Source organism: Mesocricetus auratus, unplaced genomic scaffold, assembly GCF_017639785.1.
Source record: "Mesocricetus auratus isolate SY011 unplaced genomic scaffold, BCM_Maur_2.0 Super-Scaffold_100003, whole genome shotgun sequence".
Lineage (NCBI taxonomy): Eukaryota > Metazoa > Chordata > Mammalia > Rodentia > Cricetidae > Mesocricetus > Mesocricetus auratus.
In genome coordinates this window covers 106,421,396-106,434,731 of record NW_024429188.1, presented here as the reverse complement: position 1 = coordinate 106,434,731, position 13,336 = coordinate 106,421,396, and the positions used below count along the sequence as shown (strand labels likewise).

Genomic DNA, 13,336 nt, shown 5'->3' with positions numbered 1-13,336 from the left:
GTACATTGTTTTGATAAACTGTGCTTGTTTTTCATTTAGGTCTTTGGGACCTGAAAATCTTTTGCTGAAAGGAGCTACACTTAAAAATACCGAGAAGATATATGGTGAACAACTTTAAAAATATACTGTTAAAATATGTTTCATAAAGCCTATGAGTAAATAGTACATATTTAAAAGTGAATATGGCAAATACCTCCCCTGTATTATCAATGTATATTCATGTGTTGATAATTTACCAGACAGTAAACTAACACGAGTGATACTTTTTACAGCTTAAATTTTAATATAAGTGATATATCAGCTAATGAGTAGAAAGACTTAGAATTCTTACCATATAGACTGTGAAGAATCCATGGAACCAAAAAGATAGGAGGTTGGGTAACAAATTTACCTATAACTAGGTTATTATTCTATTTTGTTATTCTTTAGGAGTTGCTGTTTACACTGGGATGGAAACCAAAATGGCTTTGAACTACCAAGGAAAATCTCAGAAACGCTCTGCTGTTGAAAAGTTAGTATGTGCCACAATTTTAAGTCATTATTGATTGAAATAGTTACTTCTTCAGTAACTGCAAATAGCAATACAGAAATTCATTATCCACAATAATAACAGCTATCATTTTAAGCACTTGTTTTTGTTCCTGAAACGGTCCTCACTGATTTCTGTTTGATTTGATTCAATCCTCTAAAGAATACTACGATGTAATTTATGTTAGACTTTTTCAGTTGTACAGATGAAAAGGTTTCCAAGATAATAAATGAATTAATTAACTTTGCATGGGTTTAAATGGCATCATTTACCTAAAATGTAAATTCATTTCGTTTTGCTACCGAATTTGGGGTCCTTTAGTTGGTATGTGCAAGTGGTTTTACAATATTTTTCTTGTAGACCATGGAGTGGTACCTGGTAGAGGTTTCTCTATTCTAATTAAATTTTTATGTAGTTATTTATGTGTGTGTGACAGGATCTCATGCAGCCCAAGCTGGTTTTAAACTAGTGACATGAACTGAGAATGATGTTGATTTTGTAATCCTCCTGCCTCTGCCTCCCAACTACTGGGATCATAGGTAGCATCATGCCAGACACTCTTCTTTCTTTATAGGCATGGATATAACTGATTATGCCTTATCCAGAACTCTTCTTTAAAATAATGCTAAGAGAATATATGCTCAGGTTCATATTTGCTATTCTACCTTCAATTTGAAATGTTAGTCTTCAGGGGAGAAGATACAAACTACACTTTCCATAGAGGTTAAGTAGGTACTAATGCATGTAGATAAGTCTGTTTCCACTTATTTTAAAAAGGTGTGTTTGACAAGGTAGACATTGTACTTTGGGGAACATTAGTGATCAATAAACAATTCAAGGCTAGATTTTTCATTTTGCCATTTAGTAAAGGTTCTTACATACAGTTTGGGATATGATTACTATAACATGCACAGGAGAATCTTTAGATTAGTTAAGACTAAAGTAAAATTTAAACAATTTATATTTTGTTTATGCCTTTAGTAATTAGACATAATATCTTATTTTTCAGATCTATTAATGCCTTCTTGATTGTTTATTTATTTATCTTACTGACCAAAGCTGCAGTATGTACAACTCTAAAGTATGTTTGGCAAAGTACCCCATACAATGATGAACCTTGGTATAACCAAAAGACTCAAAAGGAACGGGAGACTTTTAAGGTAATTAAATTGCTACAAGAAGTGTTAACTCTTTCGTAACTAGCCATTTTTTTACTGAACCACTTCTCAGAAAAAGTGATCTTTTGATATAGATTTCATTTTATTCCTTACTTTATATGTGTCTATGCTTGTTTTTAACTCATTCAAAGACTGGAAAAATAATGAGCTTTCAGGCATTTTAATTCAATATAATCTTACACAGTATCTATATATAAACTTTGAATATTCCTATCTACATGTGGGAGGAACTTAGGACTTAATCAGGTAAAAAAGTATTAAATATTCTTTGTTTATTTGAAAGATGGTTTCTCTGTATAATAGTCATGACTGTCTGGAACTTTCTCTATATACCAGGCTAGCCTTGAACTCAGATCTGCCTGTCTCTGCCTTCTGATGACTGGGATTAAAGGCATTTGCCACCACTACACAACGTATGCTTAATACTAATAATTTTGACTATAATGATATAGTGCCATTAGGAAGTTTCTTTATATTAATTTTGTATTAAACATTGAAATAGAAAGAAAGCCACTTTATATTATATTCATCTTAAGAGGCTGGCTGTGAATCAAATTAACATGAACCATCTCTTATTTTAGGTTTTGAAAATGTTCACCGACTTTTTATCATTCATGGTTCTCTTCAACTTTATTATTCCTGTCTCCATGTATGTCACAGTAGAAATGCAGAAATTCTTAGGCTCATTTTTTATCTCATGGGATAAAGACTTTTTTGATGAAGAAATTAATGAAGGAGCCTTGGTTAACACATCAGACCTTAATGAAGAACTTGGTCAGGTGAGAACATTGCTTTTGCTTAAATCAAATTAATACAGTAAAAATCTTTTCTAGTCTAGAATACCAATATATTTAACTATCTTAGGATTTCTATCGCTATGAAGAGACACTATAACCACTGCAATTCTTACACAGGAAAACATTTAATTGGATTTAGCTTACAGCCTCAGACTTTTAGTCTACTATCTTCATGGCGGGAAATCTCCCATAAAATAATAATGAAAAGCAGATCATATACTTCCAACATGTCATGGCACAGGATATACATTACCATTCCAAAAGGGGGGAAAGGAAGCATGGTGGGGAAATTTTGGCCCAAAGTGGGACCAAAAACTGGCAGGGCAACCTCCAAACTCAACATCTTCATGTCTAATGTCAAAGCCCTCTTCAGATCTCCAAATTCTTTCAACATTGTTGACTGTAACACACTTACTTCTCTTGGGATAATTCCATTCCCTGTTAGCAGAATACTTTGGCAGGTATACATGGACTGTCAGCTGCCAAATAATGACACAGAGACTTTTTATTAATTATGAAAGCTTGGCCTACTAGCTCTTAAAACTTTATAGGTTTATATTAATTTATGCACTGATACTTGGCTTGTTACTTCTCGGTATAGTATGTCCCACTTCTTCCGTGTCTGGTTGGTGAATTTCTGTCTCTCAGACTCTTCTCCCAAGTTCCTCTCTCTCCCCATGTTAGTCTAATCTATCCTCTTCTGCCTACTTATTGGCCATTCAGCTATTTATTAAACCAATCAGAAGGTGCCTTGGCAGAAACACATCTTCACAGTGTAGAAAATTATCCTACAACATTTTCCCCCTTTTGTCTAAATAAAAAGGAAAGGATCTAACTCTAACATATTAAAACTGTATACAGTAAGAAGAATTATCAGGTAAGAATAACATTCACAATGTCCAGTCCATCTGTATTTGGCAAATTCAGAGAAAGTACTGTATTATCTATCTTATCTTGGTGACTCAAAAGTTTTATACCTAAGATACTTTCTAGCGTAACTTGTATTATCAGCCTAAAATATCCTTTTAGACCTTAAAACATTTTTTTAGACAAACAACTTAAGCTTTTATGTCTCTCAACCTTTATAAGCCTACATCTCTTTAGTGATTTTCTTTTTTGAATTTGATAACAAAGAAAATGGTAAAACTCAGATGTAACAATTTGGAGAGCAGGCCCTGAACCTTACATGAGCAGCACAGTAGAGCAGCCCCATTGGCTGAGGTCTGGGTGAGACAGCCCTGAAGTTGTAAACATGGGAAAGTTGTCCCTATTACCCGTCTGTCATGTGGTGGCATGGGTCAGGGAGAGATGCCTCCTGCCTGGCCCTTCAATGCCTAAGGCAGGTAGGAGAGCTAGCTCTGAGGCCATACCTCAGAGCTGGCCCAGACCCTCATCAACTGCAGCACTCAGGAGAGAGGCTCCTATATCATGCCTGGGCAACACAGTAGAGCTGGCCCTGAAGGTGTAGGTGTGGGCGATCTGATCCTGAGGACATAGAATCAGGCAAACGGGCCCCGCCCCTTGCTCATTGCTGTATGGGGTGACCAAACCAGGACAATGCAAGAGAGCTCACTGTGGTGGTGAGGACAAGGGAGAGCTGGTGGGCTGACCAACCCTGCAACTACCCAGGCCTAGAACCAGGGTTATGTGTTGGCTCACTCTAATATCCACCCCATCTGTGATCTGGTGTAACATGTAAAGGGACTGGTCCGGTAGAACCAAAGCTGCAGTATTTCTACAACACAATTCAACAACAAGGTAACCAAGAAGAGTTCCAATAAGGACCCAGCATAGATAGTGTACCAGACACCAGAGGCCCCAAACCAGCCCAAAGACTCTTTGCAATGAACATTTGCAAATGAAGATATATGGATAAAAGGTTTTATTGTGTGATTCATTGTGTTACACTACAGCTTCCATGACAAGATTGACTTTTTTTTGTTATCTTTTCTTCTTTTTTTCTTAAATTTCATCTTGTTTTATGGGGAGAAGCAAGGGCACAGGGTGGATACAAAGGGATGGGGAAATGAATGGGATAGAGGTGCATGGCATGAGAGACACAGACAGTAAATAAAAAGAAGGAAAAGAAAAAATAGTAAAACTATAACTGTCTAGTCTTCAATCCCATCAGAGACCTGAGAAAGATAAAATATTACCTGAGTAAACAGGAACTACAAGAACAAGCAACTTCCAAAACTATAGAAATGACAAAGACACTGGCTGCTTGTAGAGTCACTCAAGGTTCCTCTGCAACTATGGAGCATCCGTCTTCGGCCTACAGGCCTAGAATATCTGACAGACTTTTCTGTGAAGCAGGAATTTTGAAGGACTCTTTTATCTTGTCTTGGCAAAGTTTAGCAGTTGTCTTCCTTTGTGTCCTGCTTGTCCAGTTGGGCAGCATACTGTCAGCTGTCAAAGCAAAGGCAGTTTCTTCCCAATGATTTGCTTTGCCACATTGAAAGCAAACTCCATATGGATAGCTTTGATGCCCATCATCTTCTCTGAAGTTGGTTAGTGCTGGCAGGAACAGACGTATCTCACTGTCATGAAAGGCCTTATGTTATGAGAACATTTTAAGTATCATATTCTGTAGGTGTCTGAGGTGTTTGTAGACCACATATCTATCTAAAATATATCTGCTTAACCTTGAATACATATTTAACATGACTATAAATTTGATTGTTATAGATGACTAAATATTAACATGAATTTATTTTTTTTTGTTTTTTTTCTGAGACAGGGTTTCTTTGTATTGCTTTAGAGGTTGCCTAGAACTCACTCTGTAGACCAGGCTGGCCTTGAACTCACAGAGATCCACCTGCCTCTTAACTTGAATTTCTTAATTATCCTAAACAATTTGCAATAAAAATTTTTCAAGGACTAGAACTTTACATTGCATTTTTAAAAGAGCTTCATAGGTACAATCCCTTAAACAAGAATAGGAACAAAAATGACCTTAAGTTTGTATCAATATACAAAAATCCATACCAATGTAAAATATTAGACTAGCAGTTGCTTTTTTAGTAGATCCAGTAATCTATCCTTTTATCCTGTCATTTCTATATCTCCCCCCCCCCCATTTTTTTCACTAGGTAGGACAGAAAGAAAAAGAAATCTCTTAATCCAATCTCCTTTGTTAAGTTTCCTCCTTAACTATTGACAATAACAACTTGTAACCAACCCCACTAAACAATGACAAACATCCATAACCCACCTAATAACACATAGCCACCCACTCGACCTCTTGGGAATGTGAGTGTTGTATTCTTAAAATTACTTCCTCATGTCTTGGGCCGATGGTGTCTTATGGAGATATTGAGAAAATTGAGATAATGGTCAAGTCCAGGGAGAACCAGCTGTATCATTTGTTGTCCAGTCTCTTGTGTGATGGAGATAGTGCAGGACTTAACTGAAGTTCTGGCTGGAGTAGTCTATGAGGCTGGACCATCTTAGCAAGCTGCTATCAAGTTGTTCTGGATTCAGATTTTTGATGAAACTACAACAGAGGCACTCTGAGAGGCTGGCTCTCCTGAGCTACTTGTCTGCATTTGGTATCTTGTCCTTTTTTTCTGAAAACACACAAACTTTTAAAGGTAACATACATATCTGCGTTAACACAAGTATGGAATATGCATTGTAAAGATGATTCTCTGTTCTATGTTTGAGCAGGTAAAAGGCATCTGTCAATTTTGTAAGTCAGTTTTGTCAGTTTGTAACCAAACTGTTTTTAAAATCTCCACCCATGCCATATGAAAGGATGGCATGTAATAAGGAGTCATGAGGACTCTGTAACCAACAAGATTTATCATGTCTTATCCAGTCTCGGAGCTGTTTCCACGTAGAGGGATGAGCATATACGTCACCTGTCTTATGTTTTTTCTTGGTTTATTTCTTCATATCTGAGTCAAGATCTTCAGGAGGTCTCTCCCAGTCAAATCTTTATTAACTTTGAAGGATTCTATACCGTCCCCAAACCAAACATATTTCCTGACTTCCATTCTAAAGTTAAAACATCCTTAAAATATATAGGCTGATTTAATTTAGCAGTTTTTTTTCCACAATCCAAACTATCTCTGCAGTTGTTGTTTTTGCTCATTAGCATTTAAAATTTAAAGTTAATAAAGCACTATATAGGGTCCACATATCATGTGTTATGGTATTCCCCATGTGGCTTATTCTTTTTATATTACTTTACTCTGTCTTTAAAGACTTCACTTTATTGTAGTTGGATGGTGGTAGTGCACGCCTTTAATCCCTACAGTTAGTAGGCAGGGATAGGCGGATCTCAGATAGTTGAAGTTTCACAACTGTCTCCCGCATATGGAGAGTACCCTAGAGTCTCCACAGTTGTATGGCTAGAGTTCATGAGTTTACACAAGCTTGGTTCAGCTGTCTCTAGATTTTTCTAACATCTTGACATCACTCTTCCCTCTCTTCTCCTGGATTCCCGGGGTTTGGCCTGGTTCGTGGTTGTGGATCTCTGCATCTGGTTCCATCAATTACTGGATGAAGGCTCTATGATAATAGTTGGGGTATTCATATTCATCCGTCTGATTACGTGGGTAGGCCAGTTTGGGCACCCTCTCCACTATTGCTAGGAGTCTTAGCTGGATTCTTTGGAGTTACCCTAGCACCAGGTTTCTCCAAAGCCCACAGTGGCTCTCTCTATTAAGATCTCTCTTTCATTGCTCTCCCACTGCATTCCTCCCTACCTCAGATATCTCATTCCCTCCTGTTCTCACCCCTCCTCCCCATTACCACCCCCCTGCCCCAGTTTGCCCGGTAGATATCATCTTATTTCTCTTCCTAGGGTGATCCATGTGTCCCTATTAGGGTCCTCCTTATTACCTAGCTTCTCTAAAGCTGTAGATTGTAGCCTGGTCATTCTTTGCTTTACATCTACTATCCATTTATGAGTAAGTACATACCATGTTTGTCTTTCTGAGTCTGGATTACCTCAGTCAGGATGTTTTTTTCTAGTTGCATCCATTTGCCTAAAAATTTCATGAGGTCATCTCTTTTACAGCTGAGTAGTACTCCATTGTTTAATTATATCAAATTTTCCTCATCCTTTCTTTGGTTGAGGGTCATCTAGGTTGTTTCCGGGTTCTGGCTATTATGAATAATGCTATTATGAACATTGTTGAGCAAATGTCCTTGTGGTATGATTGAGTGTCCTTTGGTTAAATGTCCCAGAGTGATATCGCTGGGTCTTAGAGTTAGATTGAGTCCCAATTTTCTTAGAAACCACCATACTGACTTCCAAAGTGGCTGAACAAGTTTGCATACCAGCTGTGGAAGAGTGTTTCCATGACTCCACATCCTCTCCAACATAAGCTGTCCTCAGTATTTTTGATCTTAGCTATTCTGGCAGGTGTAAGATGGTCTCTCAGAGTTGTTTTGATATGCATTTCCCTGATGATTAAGGATGCTGAACACTTCCTTAAATGTCTTTTGGCCATTTGAGATTCTTCTGGTGAGAATTTTTTGCTTAGCTCTATGCCCCATTTTTCAATTGGATTATTTTATATTTTGATATCTAGTTTCTTGTGTTTATAAAATTTGAAGACCATCCTTCTGTCAGATATGGGGTTCATGAAGATCTCTTCCCATTCTGTAGGCAGTCATTTTGTGTTACTGACAGTATCCTTTGCTTACAGAAGTTTTTTCAGTTTCAGAAGGTCACATTTGTTGATTGTTCCTTTTAGTGTCTGTGCTACTGGTGTTATATTTAGGATTAGAGTCACAAATGGTTGTAAACTGACACATAGGTGCTGGGAATTGAAGCTGGGTTCCCGAAGAGACCAGTCAGTGTTCTTTGTTAACCATAGCTGTTCTATATTGACATTTTCTATAGTACATTTCTTACCACATTGAACATAGACCTAGCAAGCTATGTCTGAGCTTGCTACCTAGCAAGCTACCACTTTGCCATATCTCCATCCTCTAATTCCACACTTGACACAATCTTAGCCTAAACCAAAGAACCAATTCACAATTGTAGTTGAAAGGGCAAAAGGACTTTACATATACTATTCTGTTTAGAAATGACTTCAGGATACTGGTAGCTTAGACCTGATAGTTTACATTCCTAATAGATTCTGGGAATGCTGAAACAGTATAAAAAATAAGTGGAACAGTAGCATTTTCCTTAGATATTTCTAGAAAATTCTTTCATTTACCAGCCATTTTTAATTTTAAATAATTTGTTTTACATGTCAATCCCAGTTCGCTCTCCTTCCCCTCCTCCCGCACCCCCCCCCCCGCCATCACCCCCAGCCTCCCACCCTATCACCATTTCCTTCTACATAGGGGATATCTAAAGTCTGTCAATTCACTCAGGGCAGGGTCCAGGCACTCCCCTAAGAGTCCAGGCTTAGAGAGCATCCCTCATTGTGTTATGGACACACGATGTCTGTTTGTTTGCCAGGGATAAACACTGATCCACTTCCCAGGGCCCCATAGGTTGCCCAGGCCTCCTCACTGACTCTCACACTCAGGGGATCTGGATCAGTCCCATGCTGGCCTCCCAGCTGTCTGTTGGTCTGGGGTCCAAGAGCTCCCTCTTGTTCAGATCAGCTGTCTCTGCTGGTTTTGCCAGCCTATTCTTGCCCAATTTGCTCATCGCTCCTCTCTCTCTGTCACTGGGTTCCTTGGGTTCAGTTCAGTGTTTAACTGTGGGTGTTTGTCTCTGCTTCCATCAGTCACTGGATGAAGGCTCCAGGATGGTTAAACAGACATCAAGTTCACTATCAGGAATGGGCATTCGTGGTGGTCTCTCCACTATTGCTTAGCTTGTCAGTTGGTGTCATCCCTTTAGATCACTAGAGGTCACACTGGTGCCTGATCTGTCTTCTAACCTATGACTCGCTCTTCCCCCTATTCTACCCCCCCCCACTCAACCTTCCTGTTCCCCCATGACCTACTCTCTCTTCTTCCCAGCTCCCACTCCCCCACACCCCTCGCCGTGTTCTCCATCTATTCAGAAGATCTTGCCTCATTCCTCTTCTCTGGGGTACCATGCATATATCTTAGGTTCTTTCCTGTTTTCCAGACTCTCTGTCAGTGGAAGTGCAGACTGGCACTATCCTGATCCATGTCTAAAATCCATATATGAGTGAGTACATACCATGTTTGTCATGTTTGTTGCCTGGTTATAGGGATTTTTCTATCCGGAAGCAGGAGGCAGGGCGTTACATAGTCTAAGGCTAGCCTCAACTACTAATGTAAATATAATAGCTATCATTGCATAGTTGAAACTTAATGGCAGACAGAATTCCCAGACCAGGTTCCACTCTCATTCTTTCAGAACTCCTCTTGAGCAGTATCTGTGTTACCTATAGAAATAGTCTAGTTTGGCTCTTATCATCTAGATCGTATTAAGATTGCATGAAGTAAAGTAGAGCTTTGGGTAATGATCTGGTAAATTTGCTCAGTGGAAAGAAACTACTGCTTTTGTTTCAATTACCATTCAGTTCCCCAGCCAAACTCAGCATTTCTGGTTATGGTTATCATTTCTTCAAATCACAAAGTTAATGGTACATCACTCCTTCAATTAGTATGATGCCTAAACAATTTGGAATCATTATTAGCTTGTATGTGTAGAATGAAAATGCAAAGAAGTCTTGAAATAGTTTCTTAGGCTATTTGACATTCAATGGACTGTTACACAAAAAATTAAGTGTAACCAATTTCCTCCTTTATGAGCCATAATTCAAGCTGTAGAGCTTTTTATGTTACTAAAGGTAAGATCAGTTCATTGCAATCAAGGCCATTGTAAATATTTCCTTTAGTGACCCATTGGTATTTAAAAGTATAGAAAGGTATGTATTGGGACAGTGCTTGGTGTAAGAAACAAAACATGGTTTGCTTAATTTATTTAGAAGATTACAAGATATTTTTGATAAAGTACAAATCTCATAAAACTGAATGGTTTTAATGGCTCTTGAAAAGGTTGTGGGACTTAGCCTTCTCCTTTATATCCCCAAGTCTTATATATATATTTTGGTTTTTACAAGACAGGGTTTCTCTGTATTGTTTCGGAGGCTATCGGTCCAGCTTGGCCTCGAACTCACAGAGATCCACCTGCCTCTGCCTCCCGAGTGCTGGGATTAAAGGCGTGCGCCACCACCACCTGGCGATATATTTTATTACATGACATCATTCTTTTTTTTTTTTTTTTTACTTTTCAATACAAGGTTTTTCTGTGTGTAGCCCAGGCTGTCCTGAAACTCATTCTGTAAACCAAGTTGACCCCGAATTCACAGAGACCTGGCTGTCTCTGCCTCCCAAATACTGGGTTAAAGGCATGTTATCATTCTTAAGTATAAATTCTGAGTCTACTAATTCAATACACCTGTTGTTTTGAGGTCCTAACATGTACCTGGGATGTGTTATATGTACTGAAGTTACTATTATGAAGTTTAGATATAACTCAAATTATCTACAACCTGCTTGGGTAGACATATTAAACCTAACTATATTAGTAGGTCATAATTAATCAGAAATATTAGATGGTAAGGAGCAATAGAAAGAATCATAAGACTAATTTTGGTCAAGTGAATCACAGTACTAACCAACATATATGCAGTAGATAGGACATATCTATTGTTAAACTTTGTTTAGTCATTATATCCCCATACATGAAGTATTTAAAGACAAATGAAGAGATTTTTCTCAAGATTATTTAGTAATAAAGCCAGGCCTCTGAAGTGTTATGTTTAGTCATTATATTCCTATACATGAAGTATTTAAAGACAAATGAAGAGATTTTTCTCAAGATTATTTAGTAATAAGGCCAGGCCTCTGAAGTGTTCCTTTATGTTAAACCATTTGTTTTTTGTTTTGTTAATCAATTTTTACTTTAAAAAATAGGTGACTTCATGTGTTTAGTCCAAGAGTGCTTTTTAACCTCCGTGTAGTGATCAGTTTCACCGGAAAGAGCAGGAAAAAAATTTCTCCTTCACTATTCATAGATTCAACACAACACCATCATGACATGTGGAAATAGAGAATATTTACACACATATGACAAGGGAGATTCTCTAGTGAGCTCCAATTCTGACACTGTCCACCTGAAGATACAAATTAAAGGCTAAGCCCCACAATACTGTCATCACTCAAATGCCAGTCAAAAGTGCAGATTCTTCTTTGTGATTCTGACCATCTAGTTGTAAATCAAAATTTACATGGACTCCTGATTGAATTTCATTAATTTGACAGCATGACCTAAAAACCCCAGGGAAACATAATATTGCTGATGATTTTATGTAAATGGCTTTGAAAAGGAATACAGGGGAGTAGCCAGATGATAGCCAGCAAGGAACATGGGAAGGAGTGCAGACCTCTCCTGCCATCTCCCGTGTGCCAGCCTTCAGGAAATCTCCACATGGTCAGCTATCTGAAAGGTGGTCTTGCCTTATTTTGAGGGTTAAATAGAAGTAACAAAATATAACTGATTAAATCTTTGGCCATTGGTGATAACTTCACCTTCAGCTCTTTTATCCTCACAACCTTGTGAGATAGAGGTGAAAGTTCCACCCATCAAATTAATGCCTTAATTTCTCCAGTGACTTGCCCCTATTCGGAAGGATATCTAGGTATGTAAGGCCACCAGTCATGTCATTAGCACATAAAAGGTACATATCTCTTTCTGGTGAATACCAGAGGGTTTTTAAGTTGCATTCAGGAGACAGAGATTATTAATATTAGGTATTTCATAATGTAACAGTCTTTCCCCATTTTCAGATACCCATCCCTTTACATCAAGGACATAAAACCTCAAATGATAATGAGGCAATACTAGAATCCTACTCAATCATTAATAATTACCCTAATTTGTTATCTAGAATGTCTCTATGGGTGAGAATACTGAAAAATATAGGCTTCATCCAAAACTTCTCCAATTCTAAAATTAGGAATAGCAGGCTTTTATTTGATTGAACTAAGAAACACTGTCATCTCTTTCTCTGAACCCCCTTTAAGGTATTAAATAGTATTAGATTGCCCTCACTGTGTAATTCCATTTATTCATTTGTGACACACAACTGATTCCTGCTTTCCTTTATATCCAGACTTTGTCACTTTGGGAAGAGTAATTAGGTTTGTGTAGTGTGCTTATCTAGACTATAGGCAGCTAGTCAAGAGGAAACCTTCCCTCAGTCTACTACCATTTAGACGGTAAAGTGGACATGTGTCCCGCTATCTATAATGTTACTTCCAACTGTGGTAAAGGTACAACACACTTTCATAAGCCCTTTGGGAGTTTTAAAGGGTTTTAAAACATAGTATATGAGAATGTACTTCAGTGTGGAGTGCTTCATTATTAGCATTTATAGAATCTTGAGTTCAATTCCCGACAGAAAAATGAAAAACTTGAAATTTCTTGCTTCAGAATCATTATGTTTCCAACACTTATGGGATTTCTTGTTTGTTTTATGTATGTATGTTTGGATATATTATTGTTTTTTTCAGTACTGGAAGTTCGACCAAGTACTTCATACATACTAGTCAAGTCTCTTACCAGTAAGCTGTATCTGTAGTATTTTCCTTTTGTGAGACAGATCTCAACCAAAATACCATGCTGACCTTGAACTCTGCAGCTCAGACAGGCCTTATCCTTGTCAGTACCACCCCACCTTAGCCTCCTTGGCAGCAGAGATCATGGGCCTGTACCACCAGACCCAGCACTTAATAGTTTCTCCCTAGTCCTATAACCATTGCATCAGATTAAAAACAAAAGAAAAAATGGAGATGGTCTGTGAAAGAGAAAGAGGGTATAGACACATTCTGTATTAGCAGGTATTGCATAATCCTCTGTCTTCATTCACCTC

General features: G+C 37.9%; 1 protein-coding gene across 8 annotated transcripts in view; it reads left to right on the top strand.

The window, feature by feature from the left end:
• Atp11c (ATPase phospholipid transporting 11C) overlaps window positions 1–13,336 on the top strand; it is a 175,621-nt gene that overhangs the window by 98,669 nt on the left and 63,616 nt on the right. For all 8 annotated transcript variants that reach the window (XM_040744669.1, XM_040744670.1, XM_040744671.1 and 5 more), the window contains exons 9-12: window positions 40–104; window positions 430–511; window positions 1,539–1,689; window positions 2,289–2,486. In XM_040744669.1, the coding sequence (XP_040600603.1) occupies window positions 40–104; window positions 430–511; window positions 1,539–1,689; window positions 2,289–2,486 (496 nt within the window). The remainder of the gene's footprint in view (window positions 1–39; window positions 105–429; window positions 512–1,538; window positions 1,690–2,288; window positions 2,487–13,336) is intronic.